Here is a 24,042-nt window from a genome sequence, read left to right as displayed (position 1 = left end):
AGTATCAGGTTTTGATAGGTATGGCTTGTGTTTTTGATGTAGAAATGAAGGTGGGTTTGCGGAATTTGGGCATTGGTGTGGGACCAATATTGTTGTTAATAAGCAGCTTCATGTTGAGTCTGCAAGCAGTGGAAGGAATCAGATTTGTGATAAACAGGGAAGAGTGTTTCTCTCATAATGTGCAGTACGAGAGGGACACAGTTCATGTTTCTTTTGTTGTCATTAAGGTTGATGCATCTTGGCAATATACTGTTGAAGGTGTTGACATTGTGGTAACTATACTACTATATCCCGCTCTCTTGTATACTCTCAAAGACATCTTATGCACAATGTAACCAAGCTTTTTTATATGGGCATTATTTAGAATTTAAAACAATTTGTTGCAGATTCTGTATAGTTTATGTTAATTTTCTGCTTTATGAATTGTTTTGATGTGATTATATATGTCAAATCATTCTCCGAAGGTGGTTTCAGCATGTTTAAAAACCCGGGGGGGGGGGTTATAGATATGTTAGTAGGAAGTATAATCAATAGCTTTTAGTCATCAAAAGATATCAAGTGAGACCGGGAAGAACTTCAAGTGATTATAGAATTGGAATTCATAATAAATAATATTATCAATTGTCTTAAATGTAGAAGTTGGTTAAGGAGTTTTCTTTGGTTCCAAATATAAAAAATCAATCCACTTTATCTTATAAATTTATAATTATTTTCTAAACAATTCCATTGATTGCGCATTCTAAAAAGGGGTTTCATCAATGGGGATTGTTTTCAATGTAAATGACTAAATGTGATATATTTGTTATAAATAACTAATTTAATTGATTTTCTTAATCTTTATAAATTAGTGGTTATTTTAGCTCCTAAATTTTGGACTGGAGGGAGTATATCTGACCAAATAATTACTACCTCCAGTCTTTAATATAAAATTTCGTTTGATTTTTACTTTGGTCCGAAATATAAAATCTCAATCCATCTTGTTTCTCATATTTATGCTTTTTTTAAGGTGATCCTTCTAATAATGGTAGTTCTAGCCAATACACTTAATTAGGAAGGATATTTTAGGAAAGACAATATTTATTTATTGCAAGTAATTAACTTAATTTATTTTCTTAATCTTTTCAAATTAATCAACTAGCTCTTATATTAAGAACTAAAGGTAGTACTAATATAGATTTGGAAACTTAATCTTGTTTGTTAAAATGAAAAGAAAACAAATCAAAGAACACTTAATCATTGACTCACAAGCATTATTCCTTTGTTGATGGATCTTAGGTTATGGGGCCTTCGGGTGAAAAAGTTTACGAGCTCATGGACAAGACAAGTGAAAAGTTTGAGTTTGTGGCTACTAGTAAAGGCCTTCATCGTTTCTGTTTTACCAACAGGTCTCCCTATCATGAAACTATTGATTTTGATGTCTATATCAGCCACTTATCCCTCTATGATCAGCTTGTAAAAGACGGTAAGATAATTTAATTCGTTGCCTCTCATTAGTTTAAAAAAAGATTTCAGGTCTAACTTTTCATATTCATATTTGGATTTATTGTGGCTTCTGAGTTTTCAATTTAATTTTGATGGGGAAAAAAATCTTTATCTTCCGTTTTGATTCATTACTGGCTGCCATGCTGGTGTCATTTCACTTATAGCATAGTATTGCTAATGAAAATTAATCTGATCAGTAAGGATGTAACTTATACCTTACAAAAGCATATGACTAAATCTCACACTAATATGAGAATTTTGTTAGTAATTAATTTATAAATATCTCTATAAGTACTTTTTGAATTATGAGACTGGCTCTAACTTTTAATAAATCCCAATATCTAAGTCATCTAAAATTTATGTTTCCAAGACAAATTTGACATACAGATTAAACTAAAAGTCCACACATTGCATGAAATCTAAATACTAATAAAGTTTTTTCAATGGCTGTACAACTGAGTAATTAAACTGTCTAGCGTTTCAAATTAATGAAACTTGATCACTTGAAAAAAGGTTATTCTTTCACTGGTGGGAAGTCTTATGAAAAGTCTAATATGTTATCTCTACATGTAATGCAGAGCATTTCAATCCTATGTTGCAACAAATATCAAAATTAGAGGAAGCACTTTACAACATTCAGTTTGAACAACATTGGCTTGAGGCTCAAACTGAACGCCAAGCAATAGGTACACATATGCATCTCACAATAACTTGAAAATCTTATCATCAAGAAATCATCAATACATTTATACTATTTACAAGTTATGATCAGCACATGGTCATAAAATAGGATAAAGAACTTTTGGATTATTATCTCTTCATTTCAGCTTGATTTTAAACTCAAACTGAAATCTGCTATATATTACATATGAACAGCACTGTGTTTGGTAGATTTTATGTATTGAATATTCATGAAAACTCCGCCCATATTTTATAACCAGTTTCAAAGCCGAATAAGGGAGGATAATTGAGTTAGGTTCTTGAGAGCTAATATAAAACTCTGTTGAATTTTTATGTCAAGGATCAACGAAGAATGTGTATGTACTGAATGAAATTATAAGAAGTTTAACAATTGCATGAAATGACAGTGAACGATGCATTGAGTAGCAGAGCGGTGCACAAAGCCATTTTTGAATCGGCAGTATTAATAGGCGGCAGCTTCCTTCAAGTCTTCCTCCTCCGTCGCCTTTTTGAGCAGAAGGGTGGTCCTCCTAGGGTTTAAACTCTAATTAAGAACCATATTGTGCAAATCAAGAAGCATCTATTAATGTTTATACTCTGATGATGGGTGAATTGTATGATGATTATATGTTGAGAGACAGAATTGAACCTCCCAAAACCACAAAACAAGCACTTAGAAACCCCTTTATGTATCAAAAACTTGGGTTCTTCCACTACAGAAAAGTAGTCATTCAATTACTTAAAATGTTTTTTTGCCTCTTTTTCTTTTTTTGGAAATTTTCATGGTACTAGAAGCATTTTTCTTTTTTTGTGCAATCTAAAAAGATGAATTGCACTGTACTTGATTTGAGAATAATATGACTTACGATATATTTTAGTTAGGGAAGAAAAGCTGTAGCTATAGTATAGCTAGTTTTAAAGCATTTCTTGGTTGGGATTTCTAGTAAAGTGTACAACAATTCATATATATTGTTATAATTCAACATTGTTTTGTTAATCTTTTAGACAAAGTATCTATATGCAATGGTTTTAAAAACAAATATATGGAAGATTGTGTGTGTGTGTCTTAACTAGCTAGTAAAATATAAGTGGGTAGTCTTATAAAGAACTATGACAATTAGATGTAGTCTGACATTCTACCTTCCTTTATAAAAACTAGATTGAAGCTTATAAATCCGCAGATGCTATATTTCCTAGGCTCAAAATGCATCTGACTGTAAAATAAGTTTTAAATACAGTTTGAAAATAGTAAAATAACCATTTCAATATTCATCTTACAGTTTAAAAAATAAAATCAAAATAGATAGTGGATTTGCCCACAATTGTCAACTATGGGGTAGTGAATAAAAGAGTGACCCAAGCAGAAACAAGGCCCTTGCCCCCTAATTGCTATATTTAATACCAATATCCCTAATCCATTGTTCTTTACATTTCTTCCCTTCATATTCTTAATATGAAGAATGCCAAAAGAGGGATGAAACTAGGAGTAGGTATCATATTTTTGTAACCTAATAATAAATGAAAAATAGGAGTTTGTGAAATATTATAGAGATAATTTGGTAAACATAATGTTCAATCCCATGAATGATTTTCCAATACCATGGGGGTGATATTATACAATCCCAAGTATTGTTTAGTGCCTCATACCCAACATATTAAAATGAGCTATGCCAGTGCCATTGCTAATCTTAATACTCTAATGCTCGTACCAAACAGGCGTGAAGGTACCTAACAAGTCAGTGTACAACACAATATTGTAGTATTTAAGTCAGGTATAGATATGAAGTCCCATGCTAATGGCTAACAATTTTGCTTCTGTCACCGAATGTATCCCAATATCTTTATGGAAGTCCATAAGCCCATTACCCTTATTGTCCACACCCTTACAAGCCGCTTAATGATGATGCCAAGCTTAAAATTAATGTTTTTTTTTCTTGGCACAACATGTGTCTATTTGTGTGTTTTTTTTTAGTTGATAGATTAATTCTATTTATTCAATGAAGCAGTGCCTAGGTATAATATAATGCTGGAAAGGCAGTAAGCCAGTTACACCTCAAGCAAACTAGATGTTACTATAAATTATAAACTTCAACAACCTCATCTGATTAAGATTCTTTAACTTTGGAAAGAAAGTTCAAATCATCAACAAAAGGCTAGACCATTTCCCAACAATGGAAGCTACTTTATTTTCAGCTATGAATGTCACTTGAAATAAAAGCATTAAATCTTACAAACAGAGCTATTTACAGAAAAGACAACTATAAAACGGCTTCACCAGTTCTGCATATTTTCATGTATTAACTAAGTAAAAGAGCATAAATAGGACAATAGAACACGTGAGTCACCATAACTTATTTCTCTTTCTTTTCTTCATTCAAATACTTTTATTGTTCTATCCAATGCGGTGTGAGGAAGACAGACCTTAGAAGCATCAATCTCTTCTTCAATTGATTTGTTCAAATAATCAGTGTGTCTCCATTCTTTTATGTCTTCTTTACAAATTACACGCCATCCACAGCCTCCTATCTTAAGCATCTCTTTGCATGGAGAATGAAAGGTAAATTTGATGTGAAGGCAATTATTATGACATCTGAGATGTTGCCAACATGTTTTCTCGTTCAAATGCAACACCATTAAGCAAAGGTGAGGACCCTCCTTAAGGACTATACTAATTTCATGTCCCCACTTTTTCCTAATATATTGATCATCTTCAGGGGCTTTACTACTCCAAGAAATATGAAAACCATTAAATATACAAGGCATAATTTGAAATTTGATGCAAACAAAAAGTCCGGACCATTCACTTGCACGAACATGTTGAGGGATGTCCACTATTAATTCATATTTGGATCTATAAAGTTCTGAAGGAACATAATCTTTATTTGGGAACCATGATGGTATTTCTAATCCCCAAAGAATTGTGAAAAAATCTCTCTGGGGGAGATATTCTGCTACCTGCAACAAAGTTAACCTATTAAGAACTATATATACACACACCTACCTACTAGAATAGGGAAAAAACATGCATAAAAAGAAGCAAACGTACCTCAATGTGTTTGAGCAATGTATTGTCATATGTAACTCGATGACAATACTAAAACAAGGAAAAAGTCATGTTATTTGTGTAAAGATAAAAAAAAAATGATCCATAAGTTAGTAGATAGAACATAGTTAGGAGAATATACCTCATGATCAAGTGATGAAACCATATTCCATAACTTTGTTTGTGATAAAGGTTCCATTGATTCACAACCCATTGCATCTAATCAAATTAACTTTGGTGGAAGCTTGGGTAGTGATTTAAGCCTTTTGCAAGAACTCAGAAAAAGAAAGTGTAGTTGAAAACAATTGCAAAACCAATCATAAGGTAGGATAACAAAATCATTTGCTCCAAGATTTAATACAACTAATGATGACAAACCACCAAAATCTTCAAGAATTGATCCATCACTAAGGCCACAAGCACTTAAGTCTAACTTTGTTAATGACAATAGATTAAAGTTGAAGACTTGATTACTTAATGGATCATTGAGGAGAGCCATGTTTTTTCTAAAATTTTCACCCATGCCTTGTTCTTTGAAGGCCTCAGTTTCATTCAATCTTTCTTACCCCTTTGAAAGTTTTGAGCAATCAGAAATGTCAACCATTTTGAGATTCTTCAAATTGTGGAAGACAAGCAGACAAAAAACAAGTTGCTCACAACTTCTCATTTTCAGATATCTAAGACCAATCAAAAATCTAAATGACTTGGGAAGTCTCCTTATAGCAGTATAACTTATATCAAGGCATGATAGTGTTTTCATCCCTTCCCCAAACTTTGGAAGCTCTGAAACTTTAGAACACTGCCTAAAGAGTAACTTTTCCAATGAGTTCATTTCTAGTTTTCTTGGAAGGCCTTCAAAACTTGTGCACCCACATAAATTCACATTGACAAGCTTTTTCAACCCTTCAAGGGAATGATGAACCACAACAAGGGATAAGCACCCTTCAAGAATTAAATTTCCTAAATTTGGAAGTCTTGAGAAATCCGAAGTTTGAGTCAAATTTTTAGAAAAGCTCATATCAACAAACTTCAAGTTTTTCATAATCTGAACAAATTAACAAAAAGATAGGAAAATTAGTATCAGAATAATGTCTTGATGTACAATGATGAAGAATAATGTCTTGATGTACAATGATGAACAATGATGAATGTGGTTACACACCTGTGTGCCATCCCAAAGTTGCTTTATATTGCTATGCTGCATTTGTATATCAACAAGTTTACTCAATGGTGTTCCAAGTGGAAGAGATTCTAGAAGGCAATATTGCCACTGAAAAACTCTTAATGCACTAGAAAGGCATTTGAGACCATTAGGAAGTTTTAATCTCCTTCGAATGATGAGTAATTTGAGATTAAATATTTGTGAGCATGACATTCCCAATATACTTCTATTCCATTATGATGGTCTAAAAAACAGTCAAGATCATCCTGTGGGGAGGAATCTAAGACAATGCTTTGTGTTACTTCAGCTCCCTGACAAATAAAACATTGATTCCCAAGAAAATGACATGAGAATCATCAGGTTTCAAAGAAAAAGAAGAGTAAGAAAGATTAGGGAACTAAACATTTCATTAATTATGTGATATGTATTGTATTTGTACCTAATACACTAAGAGCATATGACTAAACAACTTGCATAACTAAATGCAAAGCCACCCATCTAACTTATAACTAGTATTTATACTCTAATAGCCTCCTACAAACTCAAGGCATCTTGGACCTTAAGTTTAGACCTTAAAAAAAATCAAATATCAATTATATTATAGCCTAGTAAATATATCATCAGATATCTTATGTATAGAAGGAATATGGTAAACAAGCAGTTGGGTTTGCAACAATTTTTCTCTAACAAAGAATTAAATCTAGCTCCATATGCCTTTGCTTGATGAGGAATTTGAAAGGCTTGATAAGGATCATGGATCAACAAAAAGAGTAGCAGTAGAATATGCTTTAAGCTTGTGAATATTGTCTTTAGAACGAGTATTAAGTGGCACAGGAGAAAGTAACTAAGAGAGATAGAGGAGTTGGGCTAGAAAGTCAATAAGAAGGAAGCCCAACAGGAGGAGAAGAAGGAAAAGGTGAGGAAATAGCAGAGGAAGGAGGTCTAATTCAGTTGTTAGAAGGCTGAGGCTATAAAGAAGACATGGAGGGAATAGGAGAGAGAGAAATTTTGCTAGAAGAAGATTATGAAAAACATAGGGAGGAAAAAGATTTGTACATAGGTATCAATGAGAAAAGCATATTCCTAAAATTTTAAAGGCATTCTAGCATGAGATAATAAAGTTAGGCCAGTATCAACTATATATACATGTTTTCTCTCAATAGTACCCATTGGATGATAAGCATATGAATAAGTATATTTATAAACGATACCCTTAGCGGCTAAAAATTTGTCAAAAAATTTAAACTCACGACCTCATTAGTTTGAATGGACTTGATTATGGCATTTAATTTATTTTCAGCCATGACTTTGATTTAAAGAATAACTAAATAAGCATCAAAGTTAGTTTAAATAGATATATTAACCAATTGAAGTAAGACAAATAATGGTCAACAAAATTGATGTAATAAAGATTTTCATGGACTGAAGGACAAGGAACAGAGTCTTGGAGATCAATAGATTCCAATTCAAGTGGTGAATTGTATGTATATATAGTCATGAAGGATGGTGATGTAGTTTATGTGATTTGCCCATACAGCATGTTGAACAAAAAGTACTATTGCATTTATTTGAGAAAACAACATTACCGCCTTTCAAAAGTCTAGGAAGTACTGGAAAAGGGAAGTATATTAATCTATGATGTCACAAATCTATAAAAGGTTTTCCATGATAATTCAATGTAGAAAACTAAAGTACAATAGGATACAACTTGAATTATTAGAAGATAAACTTGAATTATTAAAACAACAAATGAGTATTTAGAAATAAGGTACTCACTTTATCATTTTTCAATACTTCATCAATGTCTTCTAGATTCCACAACCTGCTTTGTCCATGAACACAACCAGGAGATTCTTGAAAAACGATACTCTTAGCTAATTCTTGAAGTAAATCATGCATCTCTAATATGGCTTCTCCATTCATTGTTTTGTTTTCAATCAATAGAGCCGTTTCAATCAAAATATTTATTCCAATTGTGGGGTGAAGATCACAGTTTTTCAAAATTTGAGCAACTTCATCTCTTTTCCATCCATTGAAGAAACAAGCAATATCTAAAAATATTGTCTTTTCTTCATCATTCAATCCATGGTAACTTATTTTTAGAATTTGAAAAATATCATTATCGGGAACTTGTTTTATCCTTTCCAAAGCTTCTTCCCACTCAACAAGACTTCTTCCATAAAGAAAGGAACCTAAAACATAGAGTGCCAAAGGAAGACCTCCTGCATATTTAACTATAGTTTCTGATAATAGCAAATAATCATCTTCAGGTTGATCTTTCTTAAATGCTGTCTTGGAAAATAGCTCAAGAGATTCATTTTTTTTTCCATGAGTTTGACTTCATATATTTCATTCACTCTCCGTGATTTCGATAAGTGTAAATTTCTGGTTGTTATAATCACTCTACTCCCTACCCCAAACCACTTTGGATTTGCCAAATTCTCTAATTGACTCACATGATTTACATCATCAAGGACAAGGAGAACCTTTTTATTCCAAAAAAGTTCATTCAGAACAATCTTCCCAAAATGCTCATCATATATTATTTTCCCTATATTGAGTTGTAAAAGAATATCTTTTTATAAACTAACTAGGCCTTGTCTCTCTGAAGTCTCCCTAACATTAGCAAGGAAGCAAGACATTTCAAATTGGTCAAAGATTCTTTCAAAAATGACCCTAGCAAGAGTTGTCTTACCAATTCCACCCATACCCCATATCCCCTACAAAACGAATGTCATCCACCTCAATCTCTAGCACTGAATTTAACTCAACCATCTTTGAGTTAATTCCAACCAAATGATCATCATGAGATGGCAAATTAGAATATAAAGTGCTCCATATTGCTTCAATAATGTCTCGGATGACTTCTGTTTCATGCCTAACCAAAACAAAATCATGAGTTTGTAAATATGAATTACAATCCTTCAGCAAAAAAAATAATAATAATAATAAGAATTATAATCACAATAAAAAAGAGAAACAAAAAGATGAATATTGTTCACTAAAAATATTAGCAATATATAGATATAATCCATTGGGGTCGATTAGCTCATGAGCTAAATAGAAATATTACTATATTTTTCTAGTTCTATTTATAAGTCATATCCAACATATTTCATATAAACAAAATAAAAAAATTTAAATTTTATTAGATCTTATTTAAAATTTAACAACTCTCTAATTTTATCCCTATTTAATATACAATATACCCTATAAGAATAAAGTCAACACAATGATAAATGAATGATGAAATCATAGATTTATATGAGAATTTTCTCTTTCTGTCCTATAGATAGGACCAAAGTTCTTCTTTCTCTTCCATATAAATAGGACCAAAGAAGTGCATATATAATTAGACATCATCTGCATGTGAGTTCTGTGAATGTCACTAAGCTAACACTAGATGCAAAATTTGAGTTCGCTACTTCGTACACACACATATATATATAATTGGAAAAAAAAAAAACCTTACCGATTCCTAATGTTCCAACCTAACAAATTGCTAACTTGTGACAAAGCGTTTCTCCATTTCTGAACCTTATCTTTGCCATTTTTGAATCTCTTTTCGTGTTTGAATAAAGCTTCTCCAAAAGTTTTTCTTTGATATCTTACATCAGATGGATCCACACCATAGAAGACAGTAAAAACATGTGTACCAAATTTTTTTTGAGATTCAAGAATCTGGTCGAGTTCATCCAAGCACTATGTAGAATTTGCATAATTTTCGGAGAGAACAATAACAACACAAGGAGATTCCTTGATGGCTTGAAGGAGTTGTTGTTGAATAACTGCTCCTCTCTCTATTCCTTTATCATCCCTAAAACATCTGATGCCACTTCTAATGAAAGCATCATATAAATGATCAGTGAAATTTAAGCGAGTGTCTTTTCCTGCAAAACTCAAGAAAACATCAAACTTCCATTTTAAAGTTGAACTACAAGTACAGGAACTTGGGGAACATTCTTCTTGTGGAGCATGAGGCATTTCATTGCGTAGAACTCTTGGAAGCATTTGTCCAACTAGTATTCTGCAAAAACATCATCATATCACTCCTTGGAAATGGAAAAAAACAAAGAAAGAAATTAAAACTAGTGGTAAAAATTACAAGTTGTATTGGATCTCTTGATATGGAGTGAAAGATGCTGTACTCTTGTTGCAGGGATGATCTTTCTTTCTGTTGAACTCAATGCTGCGATCTGAAATCAACGAAATAAGAAAGATACATATAGACTAAAGAGTAAAGACGTCTGCCTACCAATTTTTTATGAAATTTTTTCGTTCAAGATATATTATTATATTTCTGGTTGGTTGCAGCGAACAATATTTATATATATATCTGCCTCTTACAAAGCGTGAAACAGTTTTATTCTAAAATAATATACTACTTACAATTTTTAATATAAGAACTAATTTGATATGAAATTTTTTCCTAAAATAGTCTTTATAGTAGTTGCATATGTTAAAAGTTTTATCAAATAGTAATTCTACTTAGATTAGCCAATTAGCTTTTATATTAAGAATTGGAAGTAATACAATAAACAATGACGTTGTATATCATTTGTTGTACCTCGAGCTCAATGCTATATATGTGTGGAGAGAGAGGGAGAGAGGTAATTTGACTTTACTTTAGTTTTAATCCATAAAATTTGAAAACAATGGTTTTGATATTTAAAATTTGACTTTATTTTAGTTTTAATTTTTTTTAGGGGAAAAAAAACACTATTGCAGGGATAAAAATTAAGAAATTCTGTGAGCAGGCCAAAATAAAAGTCAGATTTATTTTAGGGAACTGGTTTCAAATTTCATGGATCAAAATTAAAATGAAGTTAAACTCCAATAATCAAAATTATTTGTTTCAAATATCAAGAACTAAAATTAAAATGAGGTCAAATTTAAGATACTAAATATCATATTAATCCTTCATCTATTTAATGTTTCTATCACACAAAGCTGCTCATGCTTTCAGAGGAGCTTCGAAAGTTTGGGGTATACGAACATTAAGTTCCACCATAAAACTAAGCTTACACGGCTGTCATTAATTGATTGTTTAGTCTGCTCCCATAAATCTTTAAATTATTTGAAATCAGCCTAGTTATGCCACTCCATATGTATTAGTTTGTAATATATAAAGATCTCTAGAGGTGTATTATTATATACTCTCAAAAATAACATTTCTTGTTCACGGGTCATTTTCCTCCACTTGTTCTTAATAAAAATCAAGTCCTGATACCAAATAAAAATAAAGTCGTTTGAATTCTGAGAACAATATTTTAGGTTTTTCATTGTAAATTTTATATTCAAAGCATCAAAGCCAGTATAGGCCAAATAAAGTGACAAGGTTGGAGTTCATGTCCAACATCTAATACAAATCAGAGACAATAGTTGGTATGAGCTGCAAGGAACTTGCATTGTCATTTAATCATGCCAACTTAATTATGCTAAACACTACCTTCTTTTTTTTTAATATAATAGTTAAATAATTAATTTGAAAATATTAAAAAAATCAGTTAAATTAGTTATTTGTCACAAATGCATATTCATCTCCCTAAACCATTCTCTTTAATCATGCGTGTTAGATTATTAAAATCATTTTTTGGTGGGAATCTCTTACAATTAATAGAGATATTTTGTGAGGAGTGACAGACAAATTAAAGTGGATTGAAGTCTTATACTTAAAATCTAATTTACCCTCCAATTAACTTGTATATTAGTAATAGAAAAACTTAGTTTTCCAGTCGATTTCTTCGAAGCATTTTCATATTCTTGTTGGCCACCAAGCTTTTTGTCAATAATTTATGATAAGGATGACTCCTTCTGAGAATGTTGTGGTGGCCAAAAAGTAAATATAATGTGCGAAGAAATTGTGTCTATAAACCCAGTTCTTGATAAAATCTTTCAAGAGAAAATGGACATAAATTTACGGTTACAAACTAACAAAAAGAGTAATTAAAATGAGTTGCGTCAGGAAATTCACTGAAGTCTGAACGTATCTATGAGCTTAAAGAATGTTTATAAATGTAGCTTTAAATACAATTAAACAAGACAAAAACCTAGCAAGAAACCTAAGTAATAGGATTAGCTTGTCTTGACTTGTATAAAAACACTTTTTAAATAACTGTAGGGGCTTGCCAAACCCCTATGTGCTCTATATAAAAGTTGCTACTAATAAAATGTTAGTTCAACCTAAAAATACTATAGAAATATAGAACACACAAGAGACCTTACACACTAGGCACCAACTAATAGAAAAATACACAAAACTGAGCCTAAAACTTATCAGACACAACCATATACTACAACCTCTCTAATTAGCAGCCCAGTTATGAGAATACATCAACTAGTACAACAACTAATGATCAACAGCAAGGTAAAAATCATGGTGAGCCTAATTAAAATATGATCATAATTACTAATAAGCTATTGATTGAGATAGTAATCGCTCTATAAAGAGGAGAAAAATTTGAATCCTGTGAAATATATTCGCTAGGAGTTTTTTAACCTTAATATTTTTGACTCGCTAAAGATTAATTCCAAAGTTAAAATGACGTGGAAAGACTTTGGGTTATTAAAAAAAAAAAATCATAGTTCACATAATAATATTCAATTTTTAACAATGTTAAACATCTAGAGTAGTGAGATGCGATGAAGGGTTTTCTAGTGAAGAGCTTGATTTTCCTTTATCTTCTGCCAGCAATTTTAAAGTCGTCTGGGTACAAGAAAAATGGAAGGAAAATAATGCGATTAAAAATTTTAATGAGTTTAATTTTAAAAAAAAAAGTTAAAAACTTTTAATCATTATTTTTTTATCTTACATTTTTTATTTATTAATTTTGAGTATTTTAAATTAAACTCATTAAATTTTTTTTCTTTACAAAATAGACAGACAGATTTTAAAGGAGCACACGAGTTCACTGCAAATTACACATATGCCACCCTTTTTGATAATTAATTTAACTTTTTCTAGTCTAATTCTGAAATTATGGCGAGGGGCATAACTCGATGCTCCCCAAAACCTGCAAGACGCCCAACCCAAGTTCCACCAAAATGCATAACTGACGATGAAGGCTCGGAGAGTTACCGGGTGGGCCATCGCGCGCGCCTTCAGCTCCGCGTCCTCTGCTTCACTACCTCAATCGGGACCGGCGTTCCCTCTGAAAACAGTCACCAAATCAAACTTTGAAGCCTCGATTGCTGAGCTTCGTCACCATGTGCGAGCTTCGGACTTCGTTGCCATTGATCTTGAAATGACCGGAATCACCAGCGCCCCATGGCGGGAGTCCTTCGAGTTCGACCGCTCCGATGTTCGCTACCTTAAGGTCAAGGATTCTGCGGATAAGTTCGCCGTCGTACAGTTTGGCGTGTGTCCCTTCCGCTGGGATTCTGCCAGTCAGTTGTTCGTCGCTTATCCGTGAGTGTCGTTTTTCGCTATTTTTTCCTTGCCATTTCCTTGTATCTGAGAAAATTCTATCAAATGTAACAAAAAGTAGGGCATTTGATGCATGGAAGTTAGCTCATGGCCTCGCATTGACGGCGAAACTACGGTCTATTATCGAAAAACATAATTGTAAGCTAAGTGGAGGGGAATTTTGAATATGTTTGTGTAATTTTTCAACCTCCAAGTAATAGAAATGAGCTTCTTTTAAGAAGTTATTTGTCTTCCCTTAGCTACAAGTGACATCAGACGCGGGAAAGGGAAATATTCTCATTCAAGTCATTAGGAGTACGGTGTGCAGTATGCATACCCTGCTCCAATCCTAACGGCCCTTAACTAACTTTCTCACTGTTAGTCAATCCCTTTAGTCCTTCTAATCTATTTTGTTACAGGCCACACGCACCTCACTTTTCCATGATCAGCATAACCATTGGGTTCTCTCTATTTACAACGTGAGGCATCTGCTTTAAGAAGCTTTCCATGTGCTTCATTTGTGGAATACAGTTCTTCTAGTATTTTAATTTATTTTCTTTGTATGAATGGGATTATATGGCTTCTGTTCAGATTAAGAAAATGCTTTTTGACAGGTACAATTTTTATGTTTTTCCACGTGAAGAGCTTGCGGGCTTGGGTCCTCGTAATGAGTTTCTCTGCCAGACATCTTCAATTGATTTTTTGGCTAAATACCAGTTTGATTTTAATGCATGCATACATGAAGGTGGGCTTACTACTTTCCCTTCTCTTTCCTGTGGTTGCCTTTGATGGCAAGCTTGTAATTATATTGGTTTGGATAATTTATTTCTGCCAATGACCCATTCAAAGCTAAGTGAAGGTACTCTTATTGTAATCTCTAAAAATTTCTTTGCTTGGGAAAGTAAAGATGTCGAAACCTTACTATAGGGTGCATGTAATTTGAATGCTTTCATTGTTCTGAGAAAAAATGGTCCATAAACTGAAGGTTTTGGATTGGCAAGCTGGAAACATTTTGGGTCATTTAGGGAAATAAATACCCATAATCCTGCCCATAATTTCAGCAACTGGATTTTAGTAGATGGCCGATGTTTCAATGAGAGTCTGTAAATAGTGTGGCATTTGGTCTGTCGATACAAACGTCATCTCAAGTTCTTATATACTTGTAGTTTGAGAATTTGTACCCTTGGATAATGTCAGGAATATCTTATTTATCCAGAGAACAAGAAAGTGAAGCTATAAGGTGCTTGAATTCAAGTAATGATGATGAGTGGTTAGATGAAGATTCAAGACTGGGCATAAAAAATGTCAAAGACATAGCATCAGTCAGCATCGCAGATGTGTTGTTCACTGAACGAATGAAAAACAAATTCAGTGAATGGCGTGATGGATTATTTCAGGAGCAAGAAAGGGAAGACAAAATTCAGAGATTGTCAGAAGTTTCAAAACAGCAACTTCAAGTCATTTTCTATAAGATGCGTCCAGCTCTAAGACTTTGTGGATTCACATCTCATCAGCTTAAACTGATTAAGTTGGTAAGGTGGTTTAATCTTGCCTCCTAAGCTGATATGTTTACTTTGTCGTTCTTGGATTGATTCTTTCAGTTATAACATCTATGATTGTCCTAGAATTGATGATATAGTAGCAGGTTACATATGGATGGTGAATGAGTTCAAAATTTTGCAGGTTGTCAGAAGCCATTTCAAAGATCTTTTTTATGTCAGTGTAAACAGTGAGGATTCTGGCTTGCAACATATGGTTGTCTATACAGACTCAAGGGATGAACTGAAATCCCTTCTGGTAATATGTTAATAAAATCCTCAAAACTGGCATTATTCTTTTCCCTGTGGAAATGCAATGTGTGCTCTATATTGCTAATGACAATTGGGATATGACTGCATCATGGATAGGGATATTGTTTTCTGTGCTCATTATATTTGTTGATTACCACCAAATGATTTACTTAGATTAAAATATATAGCCCTTTATCATCTTTATTTTGAATGGATAAGATGTTCTTGGAATATGAGCTTAATCCCATTCAATGGTCACCAATTAAATATACTCCAAGTGATTGTCTATACTCTATAAGTATAGGTTTGACATTTAATTTATGAGTATGAAGGTTTAGAGAGGTGAGAAGAGAACTTGTGAACTAATATTCCATGATGCCATAGCAGTTTATTAAGTCCTTAAATGTACATTAATCTCATGCAGAAAGAAGTGAAAGACAGGCATCAAAGGGAAGTAGAGACGAAGATTCAAGCTGCGGTAGGATTCCGCCATGTTATTGACCTCCTTTCCTCTGAACAGAAGCTGATAGTCGGTCACAATTGCTTTTTGGGTATCAATGTCATTCTCTACCTTGTACAAGTTCTTTTATTTGATGAGTTACTAAGATGATACCATTCTATGGCACAGATATTGCTCATGTATACAGCAAATTTATTGGTCCTCTTCCAAGGACTGCTGAAGAATTTGTCTCCTCTGTTAACAAGTATTTCCCATATGTTGTTGACACCAAAATGCTCTTGAATAGCAATAATTTACTCCAAACAAGGATGAAAGGGTCTCCGAAATCACTGGCCTCTGTATTTTCCTTTTTGTGTCCACAAATAGCTGTTGGATTCAAAAGCAGTGACTTAGCTTCTTCGTCATCCATGAAAGTGGAGGTCCAAGTGAATGATTTAAGGTTTGGTTCTCAATTCTTTATGAATCCTGACCAAGTAATGTTCTATTTAACTTATACCATTTAGTGTATGTAGAAAACCTACAATGAAGAAGATGGTGGTATAGCTTTTCTGTGTATTTCAAAATTGCTATTTTTGTCATGAACATTGATGGGGACATGGTGATGCCAAATCATGGGTATGAAAATGAATTCTATTATTCTACTTTTGAGTTCTTAAATGAATCCCCGAAACCTGCATATTGTTTTACCTTCACACATGTAGTCATGTTTGTAGGCATCTTCCAGCGATTGTAATACTTGACAACTTTCTTTCTTAGTACTGCAACCTTTCTTATGAGCAAAATTTTCCCGTCTATGATTGCATTTGTATCTCTTATGAGTGTTTTCCTTTTTTCTGTTTTTGATTTCTTACTGAGTATTTTTCAAAGAAATGTTCCTATGAAATTCATATCAGTCATCGAGGGAAACAGAGTGCATATACATGGGACAGTGGGCAACATGTCTTCTAATCAAGCAAGAAGAAACAAAGTAATTAAACTGAAAACAATAACAAGAAATTAAAGAGAGAAAGGAAAACGAATGCTGACAGACAAGGTATTTAAATTACTGGAGTAATGACTGTAATATGCCTATAAGGAGGAAAACTAATGTGGTGAGATTTCAACACTCTTTGTCAAGTCGGGGAAAATATGTTGATTATACCCAGTTTGGACCTTAATTCCTCCATGTTTACTCAGAATACATTTGTAATTTGCAATTTGCCTAAAATGTCTTCCACTTGAAGCCTTGTTGGAGTTTAAGTTCTGATACTCATAATTTCAGCTTCTTCTTGATGAATGGACTTTCAATGTCCACATGCTTGGCCTTGTCGTTAAGGGCATTATTCTTTTCAATGCTGAGACAGCCAAGTGGACATTAATAAGATCCTCTAAGGAAATCATCGGTCCCCAAGAAGTCTTGGATGTGACAGCATTGCATTTGCATCTCTTATTCTTCTAGATTGAGCCCATCAGTCCTCTCGATTGCCCAATTAGTGGCAGAAGATTCATTAGCTACCATGGCATCTGTTTCTTTAGTTGGAACCATAGGTTGAGGAATTTATTTGGTCTCATAGTTGTAAGTATAATAAGACATTTTATAACCTTTAATACTATCTTTGAACCAGACATTAGAATTGGTCTCTGTTTTTGGTCACGTAAACAAAAATTCAAGAACTCAGTTGATCTCGTATTAGTGATGAAACTTGTGCATTCTGTGTCGAAGTATTTCTTATTCCTCTATCTCGGAAAGAGCTGTTGTGATTTCACTTGAGGAATAGGCCTCTTGAGCAGCTTCCCAAATGCTGTTGGCTTTTGCAGAGGGGAATTCTTTCCGATGCCATTTGTAATGAAGTGGATGAACCTTGACATGACTATCCACATTTTGAAATTGGAGTCACTGTGATCACGCTGCTTGGTTGCTCTAAGGAGTACGGAGCTGGTTTTCCCTTTCTCAACCTCAAACTTTCTTCATAACAAAGTGAGACCTCTGAAGATAGTTATGCCCATTTAGATGATACTCTGTGATAAGGACAGGGGTGGGTTTGTTTGCTCTGGCTGATTGAAGTGGTGAGTAGTGGCTTTTTCTTGGTTTTTAATGCCATTGGTTAGTCATGTTAGCTTATTTAGGAAGATCAGGCCTTGGGAAGTCCAATATCATGAAGATTTTCAAAATAATAATCCTCTGAAATTCATACTGTTCATTGGTAGACGTCGTGCAAGGTAGCACACCCAATTTCTAATAAAAAGGATGAAGTATAACTGAAAATACTAACAACAAATTTGAGGGAACAGAAAAAGAAAACCAACCCTGATTGACGGAGTATAAAGCATTTGATGTGCCTTATTAAGTTAATATCATGAGATTACAACTAACTGAATTTTTTTCTACATAAAATAAAGTAATATTACCTTCTGTTTTGTTCTTCCGTGGAGGGTGAGCAGAAGCTCCCATGATACCAACATAATATGTGCATTTGCAGGTCATCTAGCTGGAACCCTGGAGGCAAGCATGAAGCTGGATATGATGCTTTCATGACCGGATGTGTCTTTGCCCAGCTTTGCAGTCATTTAGGAGTTAACTTTAAACTCAATGACTCTTCACAACATTTAGCCCTCAGCGACAAAATTCGGAAGTACATTAACCTTCTTTATCTTAATTGGTTGCATGGGGACGTTATTGATCTAAATACTGGTGATAAAGTTGCAGATTTTGGGGTTCATACCCTCAAGAGACAACATCATAAGATTTTGTTTGAGAATGTAGTTCTTATCTGGGGACTTCCTTTCAAGCTCAAGACAAGTGAAGTAAGAGATTGCATAACCAAAGTTTATGGTCCAACTTCTGTAGTTTCGGTCTACCGCTTGGATGAAACTGCAGTATTTGTGCAGCTGAGCAAGACTGAACTAGTCTCAGACTTCCTTTCATTGAAGGAAACCTTAGAGAGACAAGGTAGTCCACTTTCGGCTATGCATCCTCTTGCGAAACTTTTGGAAGGTGGAAACACATGCGCTGCTTCTTATGAGACTTACAAAGAAATATGTGGTTCGCCACTTTCAGAAGTTCTGTTTGCTGATCAGGCAAAGGCAGCTGGTATAGAGTGGAAGACCCAGTTAGTAGAACACAAGGCTGACCTGGAAACTGTAGAAAAGACTGAGCCAACCACACTTGACCAGTTACGAAATGCTGTACCTCATGATCAAGTCTCAAATGATGAGTTCATGGGATCTTTCTGTGCAACTGAGGTGAATCAGATCAAAACTGCCAATTTGCGATGATGAGACAAGATTTAGATGACTTATTTCATGTGTTTGCTATCGAGTTTTTCAATAGAAATACGTGTAGATGTGAATTTTTATCTCGGTTATGTGGTATTGAATTATAGGTTAAAAAAAAAAACAATAAGGAGAATATTTTTATTCATGTTGATGGCAAAAATAAAAACTTAAGCCAAATTGTGCCCTTTGTAATAATATCCTTGATTCTCCGTTTTGTAGGCCATCAGCATATAATATATATGTTAGTGTGTTATTGCTCGTTCGGAAATTCATGAAAGCAATCAATCTGTATACTGTGGATGGTATGCTTCTTGATATCAGACGATATAGCAATCTGAGATGAAACAGGACTTAAGGCGGGGAAACGTAAAAAACGTTTATCGAATTGAAAAGAAAAAATAAATAATTTTATTGCTTATTGGTAATTAATACTACGTCTGGCTTTATTTATAAGATCTTATTTACAGGACCAGAGGTAGTATAAAATCTATTTACTTAATTTGATTAGATTAGGAAAGTAAAGTAAGTTAGTTAATTATAATAAATAATGACCTGTTTCTTTTAAAATATTCAAATCATTTTTCTTAAGTTTTAAATAATGATTAATTATCTCTAATAAAAGAAGAATAATACTTAGCGAAATATATGTACAGATGATCAAGTAATGATTAATTATCAAGACATGCGTGAGAGTATGATCTAGCACATTTCAGGGTGTTATGCATACTGATCAATCCTTTATTTGTCGGAGGTCCACTTTCAATCATTGTGTCCTGTCTAATTTCATTTAGTGGCTTTATAATGATACAAGTTTGAATGGAAAGCAGTGTGTTCAAAAGTTTGACTCATATAGCCGTTGCAACATATTCTGCTCCTGGGAACCCTCTTTTTTGCTGTTTTCCAGTCAGAGTCACATGGTCAAGTTCAGAAGGCCGGTGCAAAACTGCCAAAACCCTTTTGTCATTCACAATATACCAAGATTTAATTAACTAATTTGAAGAAGTTAAAAAAAATTAAATTTTAATTGACTAATTTGAAGAAGTTAAAAAAAAATTAAATTACTTTAAAATATTTATATTTATTGTTCTTTTGTAAACTAATTTGACTCACTTATAAATTGATATATAATCTTATAATACACATAAGTATTTTAGACAAATCATGTAACATACGTTATAATTAAGTACTTTATTAATTTTCTTAATATTTTCAAATTAATCAACCAGGTTTTAAGTCTTATGGTAATTTTAAAGAGGTAATGAAATTCAAGACTGGGATTATTCTTACTCCATCAACTCATTTCACACATCACTCTAATTTTGGTAACTAAGGGTTTGTTTGATGAATATACACACACACACACTACCTCTTGTCCTAAATATAAGAGTTAGTTTATAGTGTAAACTTCACTACAAGCTAACTTTTATATTTAGGATCGGAGGTATAATATATGGAATGTGAAAGAATAGATTTAATAACAAAATAAAAATGATTTAGGAATTAAAAAACAGTTATTTTTCCTTTATTTTGGAAAATATAAAAGATATATATATATATTATTGAACCATAATTAAATAAATATAATAGATACTGCATAAAAGAAAAAAATTCCACATCAAATGAGTGTTGATTTTTTTTTTCCTCATTCTCGTTTTTCCTCTTGATTTTTTTTTTTTAAAATGAAAGATTGTTGTGCTGCTCAATACTCATTGATGCTTTTTTTGATCGAATCCATTGATCCCCCCCCCGGGGGATGCGATGCATTAGGGTTCCATGAACCTAATATGACCATTAGAAAACAATCAATATTGTTAAAAAAAGTTATTAGTTGTGAGAACTATAAGAAAATCCAAATGACCACTTGTACACAAACGCAGTTTTAGCTACACAGGACTTGGTTTCAAATACACTCTTGGCAATGGATCTTACAAACAAAAATCCAGACATACTCTTTATTTTTGCTCCCTGTTTCTTCTCCTCTTCAGCAATTCTAGCTCACTTTATAAGAGAATCTTAGAGGGATATATGATCATATGACCCAAAAAAGAAGGTCAGTTTCGTTATATGACTAGGCTCCTACATCGTGAATAATACACGAGACATTGAAGTTCAATAGATTGAGTTTTGAACTCCAGTTCCTAAACAATGACCTTCCCTAATGAATAATAATCATCCACAAAAATCAAGAAATCAAATGATTGACTCCACGTTTAGTTTTTCAGCCAATTCTTATCTCACACAAGGATTTCTCAGTACTGGACTCCACGTCACTATCTGAAACAATCTCATCGAGACTCAAAGGTAGGCCACAAGAGAAGGTGAGGCATGGTTTCACCTTTGGCACAACAAGTGTGCTTGCTGGTTCATCGTTGCTGAGAATCTGCAAAACCCTGGTCATAGAAGGCCTTTCAGCACTATCTGGGTTTGCACAGCTCAACCCCAAGAGCAAAAGTTTCTTCATCTCTTTCTCTGTAAACTCCCCATTCAACCTTTTATCTGCTGCTTCAACTATCTTCCCTTGAGAGTGAAAACCCCATACCCAATCAACCAAATTGACCATGTTTTGGCCTTCTCTTTCAATTGGCCTCCTCCCACATGCCACTTCGAGAACAACCACACCATAGCTAAAAACATCAGTTTTCTCAGTCGCCATTCCATATTGAAGATACTCAGGCGCCAGATACCCCATTGTTCCTGCTGTTAATGTTGAAACTGGGCTTCGGTCATGATCCATCAGCTTCGCCAATCCGAAATCCCCCAACCTTGGGTTGTAATTTGCGTCTAACAATATGTTTCCGGTCTTAATGTCTCTGTGAATGACTCTTTTTTCACATTCTTTGTGGAGGTAAGTCAGAACAGAAGCCAACCCAATGGCAATATTAAGTCTACGAGACCAGTTCAACAAGTTCTGGCTTCCTTCGGATTCTGGGTAGAGCATCTTATCTAAGCTTCCATTGGGCATGAAGTCATACACAAGCAACAATTCCCCCTTGTCAACACACCAACCTTGGAGCTGAACCAAATTCTTGTGCCTCAAACCTGCTATGATGGACAGTTCAGCTAGAAATTCTGTTTTGCCATCATGAGATTGTCTTGACCTCTTCACAGCAGCAATGGCTCCTGAAGGTAGAAACAAGGCTTTATATACTGTTCCAAATGATCCTTGGCCTATGATCCTACTCGAGTGAAACCCTTTTGTGGCCACTTTCAATTCTTTGTAACTAAATTCCCTAGGACAAGACATTAAATCAGTTTTCACCCTCTTCAATGTTCTGCCATTCCTCCATTTGCGTACAGAAAAATAGCCCAAACTTACCAAGACTACACAGAAAAAAGCTGGACCAGCAATGGCTATACCTAATCCAAGCCTCTTATCATGCTTGTTGCTGGAATGATTATAGGACTTATTATGAATGTCCACGGTTGCACTCACCCAGCTACCAGAGACGTTATGAGCATGGAACTTTGGTGGTGTTGCAGGAAGAGATCCATTACTCTGGAATCTCCAGTTCACAAGCTGATGAAGCTCAGTGCTTCCCTCGGCGGAAGCAGCAAATCCCACGTACACTATCTCCTTGATATACCCAGAGAGGTCAAGATCATCAACATTCAGAACCGGGTTCTCAGGCTTGAAGTTTGAAGTCGAATTATTATAACTCAAAAACACCTGAAGCTTCCTCTTTTCACTCTCGTAATCAATCCAAGCTGTGATCAATTCCCCACTCTTGAGATCAATGCCCTGAGAGATGGTATCCCCGGTGGTATTGATAGAAGCAACGCCGTTTAAACCCAACTCAACGCGATTATCACTGGGGACGAATTCGACGGCAACGACGTTGGATCGGGTCAACTGGGAGGAATTCAGGAGACCCATCTTTCCGCCGATGCTCCAAAGAGTGTGGTTGCTGGGAAATAGAAAGAATGATAAGGAACCATCCACGAGAGAAGGAGGATTGTTAAGGTTGTCAGTGATAGAGAAAGCGAATGATGTTGAGAATGAAGAGGAAGCGTTTGAGTGTGGGTCGAAGAGAGAAATGCGGTCATTGTAGATTACGGCTCCGGCACTGGACGTGGGCACGTCGGACGATCTCGTGAGGCCGACGACGCCATTCCGGAGAAAGGAATCGCCGACGAGGGTGACGTTCCGAAGAGACGTGAAGGAAGAGAATTCGAAGGTGAGGTTTTGCGCCAACACGCCGGTTGGGTCCAAGAAGCAGGAGAGAAAGAACAGAACTAGGGTCCTTCCTGAACACATAGCCAAACTGATAAGAAGAATCTGGTTATCAGAGAATAGAGAAATTGAAGATGACAGAGCTGAAAGAAGAAGAAGAAGCTCGGAACTTGCCGGGTTTCATTCCAACCGTTAGAAATAGGGCGCCTCCACAAATTTTAAAAAATGGATTCAATGATGATTGTGTTGGGCAATGAGAGAATCTAAGAAGAAGGTGGGGCCTCTTTGGTCTTTTCAATGCCTCTTTAAATTTACATTATTTACAAGTATGACCCACAACTTACCTGTATACAGTGGCATTTATGGAACTGTCTTGGTCAAAGCATTTGTGAAGTTTATTTTGACCAAAATGTACCCTGTAGTACTCCTATTTATGAAGTATTACTCTTACAAATTATTTTTATAATATAGTTTGTATATGCTTGAATAATAGCTGTAAATGGATAATAAATCTTGACAAACTCGTTGATAAGTTAAGTCATCCAAATTTTGCTCAAAAAGGGTTTTTTTTCACAATTTAATTGGGATATTTA

The 24,042-nt window shown here is 34.2% G+C and overlaps 3 protein-coding genes and 1 long non-coding RNA gene across 4 annotated transcripts; 2 read left to right on the top strand and 2 right to left on the bottom strand.

Annotated features, from left to right (window-relative positions):
* Positions 1–20: 20 nt before the first annotated feature.
* LOC114737912 (transmembrane emp24 domain-containing protein p24beta2-like) lies at positions 21–2,756 on the top strand. Its single transcript, XM_028925920.1, has 4 exons — positions 21–272; positions 1,276–1,462; positions 2,061–2,168; positions 2,571–2,756. The coding sequence occupies exons 1-4, from the start codon at positions 21–23 to the stop codon at positions 2,702–2,704; spliced, it is 681 nt and encodes a 226-aa protein (XP_028781753.1). The 3' UTR covers positions 2,705–2,756.
* Positions 2,757–7,386: 4,630 nt separating this feature from the next.
* On the bottom strand, positions 7,387–10,543 carry LOC114737891 (uncharacterized). Its single transcript, XR_003739475.1, has 3 exons — positions 10,474–10,543; positions 9,841–10,395; positions 7,387–9,246 (listed from the first exon to the last, which is right to left on the bottom strand). It is a non-coding gene; the product is annotated as an uncharacterized LOC114737891 (long non-coding RNA).
* A 2,836-nt stretch (positions 10,544–13,379) lies between these two features.
* On the top strand, positions 13,380–19,470 carry LOC114737883 (poly(A)-specific ribonuclease PARN). Its single transcript, XM_028925873.1, has 7 exons — positions 13,380–13,776; positions 14,388–14,518; positions 14,971–15,305; positions 15,457–15,570; positions 15,988–16,114; positions 16,192–16,462; positions 18,483–19,470. Exons 1-7 carry the CDS (start codon positions 13,427–13,429, stop codon positions 19,276–19,278), a joined length of 2,124 nt encoding a protein of 707 aa, XP_028781706.1. The 5' UTR covers positions 13,380–13,426; the 3' UTR covers positions 19,279–19,470.
* A 1,691-nt stretch (positions 19,471–21,161) lies between these two features.
* LOC114737930 (probable L-type lectin-domain containing receptor kinase S.7) lies at positions 21,162–23,556 on the bottom strand. The gene has a single exon (XM_028925940.1). The coding sequence runs from the start codon at positions 23,531–23,533 to the stop codon at positions 21,497–21,499; it is 2,037 nt and encodes a 678-aa protein (XP_028781773.1). The 5' UTR covers positions 23,534–23,556; the 3' UTR covers positions 21,162–21,496.
* Between the last annotated feature and the right edge of the window lie 486 nt (positions 23,557–24,042).

This window comes from Neltuma alba, unplaced genomic scaffold (assembly GCF_004799145.2).
Source record: "Neltuma alba isolate B1F8T4 unplaced genomic scaffold, ASM479914v2 tig00002802_pilon, whole genome shotgun sequence".
NCBI lineage: Eukaryota > Viridiplantae > Streptophyta > Magnoliopsida > Fabales > Fabaceae > Neltuma > Neltuma alba.
This window is presented reverse-complemented; position numbering and strand designations above follow the sequence as displayed.

What these genes read in the sequence shown, in the direction of transcription:
- LOC114737912 (XM_028925920.1), top strand. Translation starts at nt 21, where the DNA reads ATGGCTTGTGTTTTTGATGTAGAAATGAAGGTGGGTTTGCGGAATTTG. An exon ending in TTGAAGGTGTTGACATTGTG is followed by an intron (nt 273 to 1,275) that starts GTAACTATACTA and finishes GATGGATCTTAG; the next exon opens with GTTATGGGGCCTTCGGGTGA. An exon ending in AACTGAACGCCAAGCAATAG is followed by an intron (nt 2,169 to 2,570) that starts GTACACATATGC and finishes ATGAAATGACAG; the next exon opens with TGAACGATGCATTGAGTAGC.
- LOC114737883 (XM_028925873.1), top strand. Translation starts at nt 13,427, where the DNA reads ATGAAGGCTCGGAGAGTTACCGGGTGGGCCATCGCGCGCGCCTTCAGC. An exon ending in CAGTTGTTCGTCGCTTATCC is followed by an intron (nt 13,777 to 14,387) that starts GTGAGTGTCGTT and finishes GCTTTTTGACAG; the next exon opens with GTACAATTTTTATGTTTTTC. An exon ending in GTCCAAGTGAATGATTTAAG is followed by an intron (nt 16,463 to 18,482) that starts GTTTGGTTCTCA and finishes GTGCATTTGCAG; the next exon opens with GTCATCTAGCTGGAACCCTG.
- LOC114737930 (XM_028925940.1), bottom strand. Translation starts at nt 23,533, where the DNA reads ATGTGTTCAGGAAGGACCCTAGTTCTGTTCTTTCTCTCCTGCTTCTTG.